Source organism: Sminthopsis crassicaudata, chromosome X (genome assembly GCF_048593235.1).
Source record: "Sminthopsis crassicaudata isolate SCR6 chromosome X, ASM4859323v1, whole genome shotgun sequence".
Taxonomy (NCBI): Eukaryota; Metazoa; Chordata; class Mammalia; order Dasyuromorphia; family Dasyuridae; genus Sminthopsis; species Sminthopsis crassicaudata.
In genome coordinates, this window is record NC_133623.1 from 70,513,816 (window position 1) to 70,529,469 (window position 15,654).

A 15,654-nucleotide genomic window follows, 5' to 3' on the forward strand; every position below is an offset into this window, starting at 1 on the left:
CCCAGAGGATCCTGGCTCTAGAGCTAGAAGTGATCCCAGAGGCCATCCCAGAAGTGATTACAGGAAAGGGAACTAAGGTCCAGGGAAGGGAAGGTACTTAATCAAGGTCACCTAGGTCCTCTGACTCTGGGCAATTAGGTGGCTCTGTGATGGATGGAGTTCGCCAGGCCTGGAGTCAGGAAGATTCATCTTTCTTAGTTCAAATGATACTTCCTAGCTGTGTGACCCTGGGCAAGGCACTTCACCCTGTTTGCCTCAGTTTCTTCATCTGTAAAATGAGCTGGAGAAGGAAATGACCAATCACTTCAGTAGCTCTGCCAAGAAAACCCCAAATGGGGTCACGAGTCAAATATGACTGAAAATGACTGAACCACCTTTGACTCTAGAGATAATTCTCTTTCCGCCATGCGAGCTGATAATTTTTTCTCCAACATTAGACCAATGTGGTGTTTATCAGTTTAGTTACTGAGGGAGACTTTGTGAGTGTCTCGGTCTAGGATAGTGTTTTCAGAGACTTCTATTGAAACACTGCATTTGTCACGTACTTCATGGACACTTGCAAAGACAGTCCCTGCTTTGCTCTGGGCTTCGGTGGGACTGAATGTAGCCTGGTTCCTACTGGTTTGGGGATATTTCCACATTTCCTCACAGTATCTCTTTTCCTTTTAACACGAACTAGCTCTGCAGAGAAATGGTAGTGCTAGTGACTCTCAAATCACTAGCAAGTGATCTGCTCTGCTGTGAGCTTCAGTTACTTCACCTGTAAAGGGGAAGGCTGAACCAGATGACTTCACAAAGTCCCCCCTCGCTCTAAATCAGGGATTCTGTGAGAAAACATGGACAAATGATTTCACCTCTCTGGACCTCAGAATTCTCCTATGTAAAAGGGAGGAGGTTAAACTACATCCCTATGAGGTCCCTTCTAGCTACAGATTTAGCTAGGATCCTATGGGTGATTTCCTCTCCCTTAGCCCCATTTTCCTCCTCTGCAAAAGGAGGATGTTGAATTGGTCAGCCTATGAGGACATTTTCCGTTCTAGATCCACAAAGAATCTTCTGTGATTTCCCCTCCCTAAACCTGTTTCCTCCTCTATTAAAGGAGAAGGCTGGGCCAACTGACCTCAGAGGTCCTTTCTTATAGTTCTAGAGCTAGGAACTTTTATTTGCCCAGAGGTATAGAACACTAGCTATCTCATCCCATACTCCTGACCTTCTGATTCATCTTGTCCCCACGGATCCCATATGACTTGGGTTGTTTCTTTCCAGCTTTTACTGAGGTGGAGTCTGTGAGCCCTTCAAAAGGAGATCACCTTTCCGAGGAAGAACTTCTTCGTTTCAGCCAGTTACATGGTAAATGGGCATTCCAGAGTTTGGTCTCGCTAATGGAGAGCAATCAGGCTTGGGGGCCTTCTCACCTTCATTGTTGGGGGCCTTCCCTTCATATACAACTCGGGGTTAGGCATCTGGGTAGTCACTAAATCTTTGACTGATTGCTGAAATACAAAGTTTAGTCCCGTAAACTTCTTATCTGATTGATTAGGCAGAAAATCCTTTTTTTTTCAGCCTTCATTGATGTGAAAGTTTGTAAAAATGTATTTGTCATTTTTTTTTTGCCTGACTAAACATATTTGTTACAAGGGTTTAGCTCTTTCTTTTTCAGTGACCAAGATTGGGGTGGGGTATGGGGGGCAGAGAGAAGACAAATTTTTGTTCATTGAAAAAATTGTATTTAAAAAAATGTATCCATTGCCTTTTTCAACTTTAGAATACTATAACTAGTACATGGGATGATCATGGATCAGTTAGTGAACAAAGTGCCTACTGTGTACCAGGCACTGAAAAGTCAAAAACAGTCTCCCTGCCCTCAAGAAGCTCACCATCTCATCTTTGTGTGTCTGAGACAAGTCATTGTGAATCTGAATTTTTATTTTTATTGGTTGAAAAGGCTGCATGGTAGAATGGATGGAAACCTGGGCCATTCTCAGCCACATCCTGGCTCTGTAACCCTGGGAAATTCACCTCATCTCTCAGCTCCCCAGGAAACCCTCGAAGAGCAGGTGTCCAATTGCGTTGACAGAGGGAATTCCCCCCCCCCCCCCAGCAGCTCCCTATACCAATGAGATCACCAGTCTGATCGGGGAAAAAAAAATGGTAGATGAGTTTGGATTAGCTATGCAGTAGCCCCTTTAAAGTCTTGGCCTTTTGGTTTGCTTTTTAATTAACCCCACGCTAGGACCTTTTTGCTTTTTCCCCGAAACTCAGTAAGAAAGGGTGGTAGGCTCTATGAACCAGTGACATTACTGTAGGACACCAGAGCTCTTGCATGGTTCTTCTGTCACAGCGTCAGGATATTTCAGTCAAACTTGGCTATTGCTTTGCATCTGACAAAGCTGTGGGTTTATTTTCCAAAAAGATTTGTTTAAACCAAGGAGTTTGAAGGATGTCATGTGTTCTCTTCCTCTAGTTTCCTTATCTGCCCACGGACAGGAAGTAGGATCAGCGAAAGACAGCCCAGAGAAAGGTAACAAACGAGCCATTGGGAGTTCTTCATTTCCGGGCTGTGTCCAAAAGTCCCAGCAACAAGTTAGCAGTGCCCCCTGTTCCGACGCAGCTGGTACTTGTCAACGTGGGGACTGTGGTCCCGCTTTGTTATCTTCGGCAAGATTTCTCTGATGCAGTGGAAAGAGATTGATCAGGGAGGAGGCTGATCAGCCAGTTTAGTGCTTTATGCTCAGAATTCGAATGAAACTAACAGTTAACCAAAAAAAGGTTTATGTAACCACAACATGAAAAGAAAAAACTGAAGGATACGCTATTGATTCAGCTGCACGTAGCTTCCTTGCCTCTGTATTACGTAGGCATGCTGGTCTAGTGGGCAAAAGCTTGAGGATGGATTGACTCCTCATGGGCTGGCTCTTATACTTAGGCCAGTGGGTGGCCATGCTTGAAGCTGCTGAACCAAGTGCCTTTTAAAAAATAACAAACTTCTTCTCTATGGCAAATACTGTTGTTGCCAATACTGTTGGCGTGGCCTTTGTGATTAAGTGACTTGCCTAAGGTCACACAGCTAGTAAGTTTTAAGTATAGGCTAGATTTGAACTCAGGTCCTCCTGACTCCAGATCTGGGGCTCTATCCACTGTGTCATCTAGCTGCTCCATTCTTAGATACTTTTGTCTTCTCCTCCCTGTGTGCTCCTTATAGTCCCCTTTGCTGCCTTATCATCACCTCTTGCCCTCCTCAAGCTTTGTCTAGAGTTCTTTGCTTTTTGGTCTCCACTCTCCCTTGGTGACCTGAGCAGCTCATATAGGTTCAGAATTTTCCAATCCTCTCTTGCAAATTCTTAGCTTTTAAGCTTTAATCTTCTAAACTCCAGCTTTATCTAATCAACTAATTTTTGCGTATTTCCTCCTGGATGTTGTCTCATCAGCATCTTAAGCTCAGTATGAGCAAAATGGAACTGAAGAGCTTCCCGCACTAAACCTGCTTTCATTGACTGCCTTATTTCCCCTGGAGACGCTACCACTTCCTAGTTACCCAAGTTTGGGCCCCGGCCTTGACCATCCCTTTTATGTAGCCAGATGCGAGCAATATCTCCCTTTGGCTCTCATGTCACCAGAACTATTATAATTCTCTCCCCACTGATCTCCCCATTTCTAGCCTCTTGGATCTCCCTTCCATCCCATCCACAGTTTCCAAAAGAACCTTCCTTAAATGTAGCTCTTTACATGTCAGTCTCTGCTCAAATGATTCTCCATTGCTTCTAGATCAAATACAAGCTCCTTATGCTCAGGTCCTCTTCCATCAGATTCCCACCCAGAACCATACCTAGGCTTGGGCAAATGGAACTTGATTGAGAAATGGCCAAAATTAGACTTAAATCGATGTCAAATGTAGCTAGAGCAGAATGACTGAGGCTGGAGGGGATGAAATGGGAAGGAAGAATAGGACAGCCAATACTTTGGGCTCTTCTGTTTAACACGATGTGTCCAAAAAGTGCCTTTCCCATGGGTACAGGCCCTTTCTCTTGTGGGACAGACCTCCCTAAGGACAGCAAGAAGAACTACATCCTGGGGCGGTCTACAGATACCGGTGTTGGGAGAATCTACATTTGGCCCTCACAGAGTACGCGCACATGGGGGAGTAAGACTACTCATGCTCCTCCTGGATCAGGTTTCCCACTCTAACTTCCTTCAAGCCTTGGGGGTGTTAGGCCTTTGCTGGTCCAAGTCTAGAGAAGAGCCTCATGAAGTGGAAAAAATGGGTACCCAGGGTCACAAGAGCATGCTGACATGGAGAGTGGTGATAGAGGAAAGAACCAGGTGGGTAGAAAAGGATGCCGATTCTTCCATCCCATCCTACCCCCAAACTACCTTTCTAAGTAGCCATGTTTGCTTAGCTATATCTACCTAGGAAAAGCAGTTAAATAATATTTCTCCTATGATGTTCTTACCTTTTACAACCAAACTTCTAGTAAAATCTCTTAACACTCCTTGTCTTCACTGGTTCTCTTCCTACTCATTTCTCAATCCCTTGCAGTCTGATTACTGCTTGTTTTTACACCACAGACATTTGTGAGAATGGCTTCCCCCACCCTCCCACAGGATTGAAACTTCCCTTGTAAAGAAGAAAAATATTTAGGGAAAACACCTGATATAGTGAACTCATCTGCTGCTTTAGCTCAGGGATGTTCTACTCAAATAGACACCAGGGCTATTAATCTGTACATAAAGATCCCTACAAATGGCCTATTGACTTGGTTTTAAAATGTAGCGCTATTTATGCTTTATTATCTTTTTTATTTATTTTGTTAAATATTTCCAGTTATATAAGTAATCCATACAGAGTTGTGACTTGTGGGCTGCACGTTTGATGCTTCAGTAGTGTACAACACTCTGCCCTAGTACTCCTCCGCCTCTGCTGAGAGGAAGAAGATATATTTCATTATCTGTTTTTTAGTATCATGATTGGTGTTTTAGTTACTCAGGTGACTTATCTTTTTATTCATGTTGTTTGTCATCTTTGTTTTCTTTATCTGGTTCTGCTCCCTTTACTCCTTTTACTTCAAATGAGTTCTCTTTTCTCTACAATAGTCATACTTGTCATTTTGTATTGTGTGGTGGTCTTCCATTGCGTTCATGTACCATGGTCCCATCATGTGCTTATTTCAGAATATCTCATCTTACAGGAGAATATAAGCTCCCTGAGGGCAGGCTATTTTTATCTTGATATCTATGTCACCTACCAGAATTCCTTGCACATTGTAGATGCTTAATAATTGTTTATCGACTTTAACAAAATGAGGGAAATCTAAGAACTTAATAGCTAAGAATAAGGAGATTTTTTTAAAACTTGGAGAAAAGATTCCCAAGATCCTTTTGGATAGAGTCTGCCGAGGGAAGAGGCCCAGAGGAATAGAGGCTCAACCAAATAAAACTGGCTGTCCAAACCCGAAAGATAGGATGTGAAAAACATGATACTTGACTGAAGTCACATCACAGGGACTTCTCTTAAAATCTTAGATTCAAAAGGCACAGGTGAACAATGGAAGAAGCTATGACTAAAAAAGAATACAGAAGAATGGCTAGACCTATTAGGAAGAAGAGAAGAGAGCCCAGAATAAGCTAAAGTTTTTAAACCATGTCAAGGTTGGCCAAAACGGACCTATTTCCTGGGGATTTTGGCTTCATTATATTCTGGGAGAGATGAATAGCTTTTAAAAGCTTTAGAGGGCCTTATCACAACTTTCATTCCCACTTACGTCAGTTCCGTCAGAGCAAGATTCCTGGCTACCTCCTCCTCAGGTTTCTAGGGAAACCCTCTTAAGATTAATGGGGTTCTTCCAATGCTATTATCTTGAACCCCCATTTCAGTATATTTTCCCTAATATCAATGATCACTTACATTTAGTTTCTCCTAGATCATTGCTTGATCCCAGTGATTAGTGACCCAGTGTCATTTAAGCAATTAATAGAAATTGGCTTTTGCAAAGAGATATTTAACAAGAAGATAGGGCAAAAAACAGAAGTATAAAACATCTCCCTCCCTAAGTAGGGGGAGCACCCTCTCGCCTATATTGTCCCCAGCTAGAATAGGCCCAAACTTAAAACGTTTGCTACAAAGCATTTGCCTCACCAAGTTTATTTCCAAATGTGACACAGTCAACAAAATCAATCTAGAAAACAATATCCTAGCTGACTATATCCAATATCCAATAATATATGACAATATCCAAGTCTGACTGACTCTTGTAAGCTGCTTGGAGTTTTGCTTACTAGGTTTGACTAGCTGAAAACTCTAGAATGGATTTTTGTTGCTGTCCTTCCCATAGCTCCCTCTTCTGACCCTTTGAAGCTCACAGAGTTGTTTCTAGTCCATGTGGCATTCAATATTCTTTCCACCTGAGGCAGGAAAGGAGATAAATATTGGGAAGAAAAGGCTTACAACGTAAAATCCTTGCCTCCATACTAGAATGAAGATAGACAGGAAAAGGAAGACTTTTTTTGACTGGTTAATACCTTTTTAATGCATGCTCAATTCTGTCTCAGAAGCCAGTCAAATGACATTTATCTACTAAATGGGTAGTAAACTGGAATCAACCACAGTTTAACCACATAGGTTCTCAACTGAAACACTGGGCCTTTCCATTCCACTTGATCAGGAACATCCTGAAGCCAGCTTACTAAATGTGCATTTTACCAAGATTGGACCGTTGTTGGCAAGTCTCCCCTCACAGAAGGAAAAACAAGGAAGAAAGAGGTCCATTGCTTGAAGTGGAGGGGATGATGGGCATTGGAGAAAAAGCAGAGCTATTCAACTGCTCTTCTGCCTCCAGCCCCTCTCGTCAAACAGAGCGATCTGCAAGGTGGAAAGAGTTGAGGGAATCGGAGAGTATCTACCAATTGTCATTGAGTCAGACCCCCTGGCCTAGAAAAATTACCCTCTTAAGTGCTAAAGGACCACAAAGATAGGATTACCAAACTAGTATTGCTCATCTTTGTGGTTTCCTCAAAGATGGGGCTCTCATCCCAATTCTTAAAAAGGGAAATTCTGCAAACTATCCATGAACTTGACTTCAAACCCAGGTCAAGCTCTGTAACTGAATATTAGGAAACTTTGCCAACTCTCTGAAATCAAAGTAGTATTTCCTCTGAGCCAGGATTGAGCTCATCAAGAATAAATTTTTTTTTCTTTGATAAAATTTCTAGCCAGGCAGATCAGGAGAATGCTGTAGATAATAGCGTATCTTAATTTCAGCACACTATTTGATCATTTGGGCAATTTTACTCAAGTCCTAGTAGACAAGATGGAGAAATAGAGTCTAAATATTTGTTAACTTTAGAACAAGTTGAACAGATACAAAGTGAGTTACTTAGTAAACCAGTATTGACTTGAAGCAAGGTCTCTAGTAAAGTGCCACGGATCTTTGGCCCTATTTTGGTTTTTTTATATTAGAGCTTTTTTATTTTCAAAACACATGCATAGATAGTTTTCAACATTCAACCCTGCAAAACCTTGTATTCTAAATGTTTTTCTCCTTTCCTTCCCTTCACCCCCTCCCCTAGGCAGCAAGTAATCCAATAGTTAAACATGTGCAAATCTTCTATCCATACTTCCACAATTATCATGCTGCACCAAAAAAAATCAGATCAAAAAGAGAAAGACAACAAAATGCAAGTAAATAACAAAAAAAAAATAATAAAAATACTACGTTGTGATCCATACTCGGTCTCCACAGTCCTCTCTCTGGTTGCAGCTAGATGGCTCTCTTCATCACCAGACCATTGGAACTTTTGGCCCTATTTTGATTAAGCTTTTTTATTCGTGATTTTGTTGAAGATAATGATGGTATATTTTTCAAATTCCAACACTAACAAAAATGACCCAGTTCAGCAACAGCCGATTTCAGATTGTTGTAGTAGCAACAGCAGTTCATCTTCTTACTTGGGTATATGTGTAGTGGTAGATTGTTCATAATGAAGTTGTTTCTGTTCTCATTCAGGCAAGGGGAAAGTCGATATTCAGGAGTATCTAAAGCAGTGGCAAGATGAGCTTCTCAAAAAAGAAGAAAACATTAAGGATCTACCCAGAATGAATCAGGTAGCTTCAAAACCCTTATTTTCTTCTGAGTATGGACGTGTGTGTTAGCCTGAGTTATAAACTTCTAACATGCTGTGTGTTATATTTCCACAAGCACCGAATGAGGCTGGAGGAGTGGGAGCGGATGAGTTCTGCCAATGATTTTGTCACTAGACACTCAGCTGTGTCTAGAAATGGAGTTTTCTTGAAGATGATTGGTTGAGCAAATTTGAACTGTTGATAAGACTAATTCATAGATCTTTGGTGTATCTCTAAGGCACCATTCGTAATTGGTTGCTGCCTTTCTGAGTATTACTCAATTACAGGTTGGTCATATTAACTTTCGGATGGCCTTTTTCAGTGTTTTATCATGGCCACAAAATGGTAAAATAGTGGTAATGTGTTAGCTCTTAGGATAACCTATACTCAGATGTCCCTCTGCCTTCTCCTGCTTTCACTGTCAGGCTCATGTGTTTTATTCTGGTTTTATTATGATGACTGTCAAGCTGCATATAATTGCGAGCCCTCCACTCCCCTTCATATACATGAGTAGTAGTCCCATTTTCTCCAAACTAAACTAAAATGTGGCAGCCCTACGTCAGCAGAGATTGACTTTCACCAAAATAAGGAGGGTCATCAAATTTTGAGTTCTTTCCTGCAGATCAGATGATTGGAAGCCTCAACTATGTTTTGAAAGGAATCTGATGGCCCAGAGTCACACGATGTCAGAATTGGACGTCTTCAGCGGCCATCCACTCCTGAAAGGCAATTCCTTCTATAACAAACATGGCGAGCTTTTGTAGAAGCCCTCCAGTGAGGGGAAATCTCCTGCTTCCTAATAGTCCTTTTTTGAGTGGTGCTAATTGTTAAGAGGGTTTTCTTTATATTGACCCTAAATTTGCATTTTTGCAACCTCCATCCCTCCTCCCGGGGCAGGAGATAATATCAGCAAATAATTAATGTTAAAATAAAAAGCATCAGTAAAACTTATTAAGTGTATATATGTATGTAAACATAGATATGGGTGTATATATAGTTAATAGCATTGATCTTTTCTATTAGGATATGAGCTCTTTGAAATCAGAGACTGTTTTTGCCTTCCTTTTTATTCCCAGCACTTAGCACAGTGCCTGGCACATAGTAAGCACTTAAGAAATGTTTATTGATTGATATGCATGTATAAAAGACCATGTGGTATAGGAGATGGGATTTAAACCAGATCTTCCTGGCTGGATTCCTGTCTCTGACCTTCTTGACAGTGTGGCCCTGGTCAAATCACCTAACTTCTCTGTGCCCTAAACAGGTTTCTAAATAGCAGAAAAGGTACCGAGCAATTTCATATAAGTATTTAGTACCCACAATTCTACTGGCCTTTTCCCAACTCTACTTTTTGTATTAGGCATACTTTCCCCGAGCTATAGTCCAGTCCTGGTTTTTAATCTCACCAAGTCTCCACAATACCTCTGAAGTCAGATTTGCCTCTTTGGTTTAGGTCCCTTGAGTTCCTCTTGTTTGTCGCCTGTACTTTAGGCCTTTGTCTAAAGGCAATCTGGTCCTAGATTTTAATTACTTGCTCCTTTCTTGGATTTTTCTTCTAAACTTCTGGATGTCTCACCAACTTTTCTTCATTCTACCTTGCATAAATGAACCAATGAAAAAAGCAGTGATTTCAGTGCCAAGTCCTGAGGCCCCAAATAGAAATGCAAAACAGTCTCTGATCCCAAGGAGCTCACAGCCTAATTGGAGGAGTCATCATACAAGGGAAGTAGCAGCTGTGGTGCAAGTGGCAAGACCCAAAGCCCCTTACTGTGCAGCAGTGAAGCAGATGGCAATGCATCTTCTATTGTGCCATTTCCATTGATCATAACTCTGTCGGCTTCCATGTGACATCACCCACGACCTGATTTCTGAGGTCCTTAGGAGCTGTGGCTCTTGAGGACGCAAGCATTGATACTCTTCCGTATTTTTGGCTTAGTGGGTGGATGCAAACAGTCTTCTTCCTCCTCCTCTCTTTGTAGTTTAAATCCCATTTGAGTAGATTTGCAAGACTCTAGACATATGCATTCTTTAAAAAAAAATTTTCAAAGTTCTGAATTTAATAAACATGAAAAAGCCCACAAATTTTCCATATGCAAAGTGGAACAGAAAAAGAAGATTATACATGAAGCCATGAATCTATCACATAGAACTTGCTTTTTTGTTTGCGTTTCCCCCCAAACTTTCTTCTCTTTTCTGTTCATTTTTAAGATGCCTCAGTGATCTCCTTTTTTGGCAATATTATTACTAGCACCTCCTTCATCCCCTCAAATCAAAAGAGAAAAACACAATCCTTGTAACAAACATGCATAATTAGCACTGACCATGGCCCAAAAGTGTGTCTCATTCTCTACCCTAAGTCCATTATCTTTTTATCTGGGAAAGTCTAGCCTGCCTCATCATTGGGTCTCCCCGAATCATAATTGGTCATTGCCTTGATCAAAGTTCTTAAGTCTTTTGATTTTTATTAAATTCAGAACTTTTGATTTTTTTTTCTTAGTGGTATTATGTTCGAATAACTCGTTCTTCTGGTTCTGCTCATAACCAGAGCAGAATTCTGTCTCAGTTTAGGGCAGACTAATATAATTCTTACCAACCCAATCTTTCTAACCAGGAAGCTATCATGCTCTCATGTTGTTGTCATGGTTCCATTCTCTGTTCCCTTTCAAAGTGAGTTTTTTCCCCCTTCTTGCCTTTGCCTCCAGTATCTCTGTTGCATTCTGTAATCATTGCCACTTTCAGAATGGGAAACACCAGAATGAGATGAGTGGGAACTCTCAAGTAAGAAGTTACCTTTTTTTTTTTAAACCCAGAGTTAGGGTGCTTTTATGAGTTGCCTTTTGACAAATAAACTTGGGCAGGAATTCTCTGTCACTGGAATCATTAGTTAACATTCACACATGATAGAAAAATGCCTATAGCTCATCTCCTTTCTTAATGCTTCCTAATGTCTCAGCTTTATTACACTCCACCCACAATCTTCATAAAAAGGATGCTTCTTTGTGCAAAGGTATTTATAGCTGTATGGAATAGGGAGAAACTGGAAGGAAGCCCAATGCCCCGCCGCTGGGGAAAGGCCAAGCCAACTCTGGCATGTCACTGTTATGGAGACTATATCGCCATGAACAATAACAAATGCACAGAGGGTAGAGACATCTGGAAACGTCTGTACAAAAATATTGTGGCCTGAAAAGAGCAGAACACACCCAGTGAAACTATGCAGAGTTGTATATATATCTATTCAAATTTATATTCAGAAGGCTCAGGAAAAAGTTGGAGTGTTATTAGCTGATAAGTTACTGTTGTGAGTATTTTGAGGTAAATTTTTTTTATTGCTAAATTGATGAAATTTCTTAAAAAGCAGTCTTCACTCTACTCGACAAATTCGTCGTCATTTTTCCTTTCCAACGGGCTGGTTAATCACAGCATGTTTGTGCTGGGCATTTGGGAAGTTAGAGAAAGACTTTTGTCCTGTTGCTAAGGCATGATTTCCATGGAGTTTCACAAAGTACCTGGTATGTAGTAGGGGATTTCATTGATGCATATTGATTGGACTTCTCCCCCCACTCCTACTCTGGAATATTCACTTCTTGTGGGTGGGGCCTGTTTTATTTTTGTCTTTGTAGCCTTAGTGTCTCAGAGTGGTGCCGACAGTTGATATTTCCTAAATGTGAAGCACCAGCTGACAACCATCCTCAGAGGAGTAAGAGGAAAATATATGGGAGACATAAATTTCTACCTTTTAGTAGAGACAGGCTTCTCTGAAATGTTCTGATTTGTGACTCAAGTTTTATTGACAACTGGTTTTTGACACCATAATCATTTCTCCCCCTCCCAATTGAAGGGCCCCTTTATAAGGAAGAAAAGCAGTTAAAACTGACCAACTAAATAAGCGTATCTGACAGTGGATGCCACAGTCCCCTTTTGTGTTCTTTTACCTCCCAACTGAGAGTAGAGAAACAGGTTTCACCACCAGTTCTCCAAAACCAGGATTGATTGTTGCAAGTAATCCAAGACTGCCTGCCTGCCTGTAAACAGTGTTCATGTTACTGTTATTTGTCCCCAAGCTCGCTGTGATGGTGAGAGAGCTCTACTCAGCAATTCTATTTGGGTAGAACTCCATGTTCTACAAAGTTCAGTTCTCATAAATGTACTTCCCCGAATAAGGATGGGATATTCTATTGGCATGTCTATTTTGTGTCTCCTAGGTACAATTTATTCAGCTCTCGAAGACCTTTTATAACTTGTTCCATGGGCATCCTGAAGAAGAAGAGTTATACCAGGCCATCGCGGTTGTGACCAACCTCTTGCTCAGGATGGAAGAAGTGGGGAGGAAGCTTCAGGGCACAGTGCCCCCTGACACAGAGAACACCAGTGACCTCACCGCCACAGAGGACCCTGGCAGCACCTCTCAGATCGCCGGGGCAGCAAAGGAAGCCTCGCCACAAGAAGAATACCAGTGGTCTTTTGCTTTCGAGCAGATCCTTGCATCGTTATTAAATGAGCCTGTCATAGTTAGGTTTTTTGAAAACCCCATAGATGTCCAAGCCAAGTTAGCAGAAGTAAAAGCCTCCCAGCTGAGTTCCAGAACCAGGGTGTAATGTACCAGCATGGAATCCATTTTTTACCAAGGATTGCCCGAAGTTTATCAGGGGCCATCCACCTCATTCCCTGTGATCCCTGGGAGCAAACCTCAGGGATTTAGCTTTATGTGGCACAGATCTGTTTGAAGGAAACTAAGGTACCCCAAAGCACAATTGCATTCTTCTTTCTAATAGTCTTAACTTTTCAAATTCATAATAACAAGCACTTTTTATATAACATTTTACTTCATCTGCACTATCTTAAGAAATCTTGTTCATATCACCCCTAGAGGGCACCACCAAACCACTCAGTTTAAAAAAAACACTAGGAGTTACCTATGAAATAGTGTTGGAATGTTCATGTTTACTGTTGTTTGCATACTAGTATTGCTGCTTTGTCAAATTGACAGGCCCTTGTTTTGAGTTCTGTATATGTGCCTCAGTCTTGTGTAGATGATAAAGTGCTTTAAGAGAATAGAGCCCTTTGAGCCTTAATTGTCCAAATATTGCCATTTGGAGGCTGTGTGTCCAAGTCTTAACTTCGTGACATAATGAGTTCTTTTTTTTTAGTTCTCCAATATTCTGATGAATGGCTCTGGAGGGACTTCCAGGTACAGAAGCCATCTCCCTTCCTGCATCCTTCTCCTCTATGGCAGTGTGGCACAATGGACAAAGAATTGACCTACGAGCCAGAAGTCTTCCTCTGACTCATGCTAGCTATGTGACCCTGGGCAAGTCACTTAATCCCTTAATATTGGTGAAGGGACTTTCCTTGCTTGGGAGTTCCCTAGACCAGTAAGATAACAGGTAGAATACCTATCCCATCCCCCTTCCCTCACAGTCTGTTTCAGGTCTTGAAGCCCAGCATTAATTTCCCATTAGCATGGAATGGAGAGGAGGAAGACACTAGTTTTTTTGTTTGTTTGTTTGTTTGTTTATTTGTTTTTATGTAAGGGCTGAAGAGACTGTCTCAGGAAACATCTGGGAGTCCAGCCTCTTAGAGGAGTTTGCACTTTGCTGATTACAAAGGGGAGCTCGTAAGAGTTATTCTCCTGCTTTTGTGTATATAAGCTAACAGAAATTATCGCCAGATGTATCTGAGGGGACATGGAATATTCCACATCTGTATATTCTACATCTGTTCTGGGCTAAGACCCATCACATTAGTTATGTGACATCTTTTTTCTTCCATACAATAAAAGAATTGGACCAAATGATCTCTATGGGGCCTTTGAGCTCTGAGATTCTAGGATTGCTGCTAATAAAGATGAAGAATTTCCTTCTCCCCCACAAATTGTGTTTTCTACCTTTTTTTTTTTTTTTACATCCCTTACATTGCCTGATGAATGCCCTCTTCCCTCACTTGGAACCATCCCTTATAATAAAGAAGAAAAAAGTTCCACAAAATGAATCCATATAAAATAGCCAATTTGTATTTAAAAAAAATTTACCAGCATCCACTTCAAACACTGGACTCTTACCAGATGAACTTAGACAGTCTCAGATTATGCAGCTTTGAGTTTGGAGAAGGAAAACCCTTTGAAATCTGCAAGATCAAAGCTGTGCTCTTCCTATCTTCCCTGCTTCCCAGCTCTGAACAGACTCATTCTTTTGTAATTAATCATTAGAATAATAATCTCTTCGAAGACCATCCGTCTTCGCTATTTCACACATTTAAAGGGCAAAAAGAAAAACACTACTATTAATAACTTTATAATGTTTTAAGGTATGCCAAATGCTTTGTGTAGATTTTTCAATTAGGCCTCAGGAAAAATCCTTAGGAGATTAATGATGCAGATATTATCTCCATTTTTTTACACGACAAGATTGAGACTCGGAGATATGCCCCCATAGCAACAGACACTCAGATTCCAGGTCTTCCTGACTCCCGCCCCAGCGCTTTGTCCACTAGGCCATGTAGCACCTAATTAGGGTACTGGTGTGGCTCAAGTTAACTCTTGGTACATGGGGCCAGAAATCTAGAATGTTTTTTAATAGTAAAATATCTCCTGTTCAGGAAGGTTCAACTTCTGAATAGGTAGCATTCAGATCTATTTGTTGTTGGACTCTAGAATAAGTAGCTAGCCTATTGAAAATCCCCTTAGTTTGATTTGGAAAAAACACTCCCTGTGATAACCACCTTTCAAACACAATCAGCACTGGTTTACCAAAGCAGTTGCAGCCTAGAGACAAACGATCGGGGTAAATCGGCTTTGCCTTCTTGCAGAAGTACAGTTCGTTAAAAGAGATCCTCGGCCTTCGGAATCCTTCCCCAAGATTGCAACAATGAGTGTTAAATTGACCTTGTCGGATGCACACGGTGTTGTAGATATCTGTGATGTAGCAGGCCTTACTGTATATATCTTCATTGAATTTTTTTGTCAATTGTCTTTGCAAAAACAAAACAAAACAAAACAAAAAAAAAAGGATCCAGTGTTTAAAAAGAGCATCTATTTAGACTTGTTGTAATGATAAGCCTTATGAAAAAGATTGTTTTGGATTATCTTTTAGTCTAGGATTCTTTTGGAATTGAATACTTGAAGACATTCCAGGAGGGAAGAGATTATAAATGCAAGTTTAAAGGGCACATAGCATATTTTTGGAGTTTGTATGAGAAATATGTTGAACAAAGTACAATAGGGGAAGCTTAGAACATTACAGCTAAACTTATGCAGAAAACCTTATTAAATATGTTATTTAAAATGTCGTTAGCTGTCTTTATTAGACTTCATGTGTATTGACTCTCAGGTGATTTAAAAACAGAAAAATTGTTGTCCACTGTGGTTATTGGGTATGCATACACATAATATATAATCCATACACATTTTATAATCTTTAATTTCGGTGAAAAGAGCTTTGGATCTGGACTTAGAGGAGTCGAGTTCGAATCTCCCCTCTGATGTTTTGGGTAATATTAAATGAGTCATTTCCCCTACCTGGGTCTCAGTTTCCTCCTCT

General features: G+C 40.8%; 1 protein-coding gene across 3 annotated transcripts in view; it reads left to right on the forward strand.

Annotated features, from left to right (window-relative positions):
* Positions 1 to 13,990, forward strand: part of TBC1D8B (TBC1 domain family member 8B) — a 110,221-nt gene extending 96,231 nt beyond the window's left edge. For 2 of the 3 annotated variants that reach the window (XR_012484280.1, XM_074278595.1), the window contains exons 18-21: positions 1,267 to 1,350; positions 2,465 to 2,521; positions 8,001 to 8,098; positions 12,322 to 13,990. Coding sequence is in view for 2 of the 3 variants with exons in the window: in XM_074278595.1 (XP_074134696.1) it covers positions 1,267 to 1,350; positions 2,465 to 2,521; positions 8,001 to 8,098; positions 12,322 to 12,714 (632 nt within the window). In the remaining variant the exon portion in view is untranslated. The remainder of the gene's footprint in view (positions 1 to 1,266; positions 1,351 to 2,464; positions 2,522 to 8,000; positions 8,099 to 12,321) is intronic. The other variant, XM_074278594.1, reaches the window with a different exon arrangement.
* The last annotated feature ends 1,664 nt before the right edge of the window (positions 13,991 to 15,654 follow it).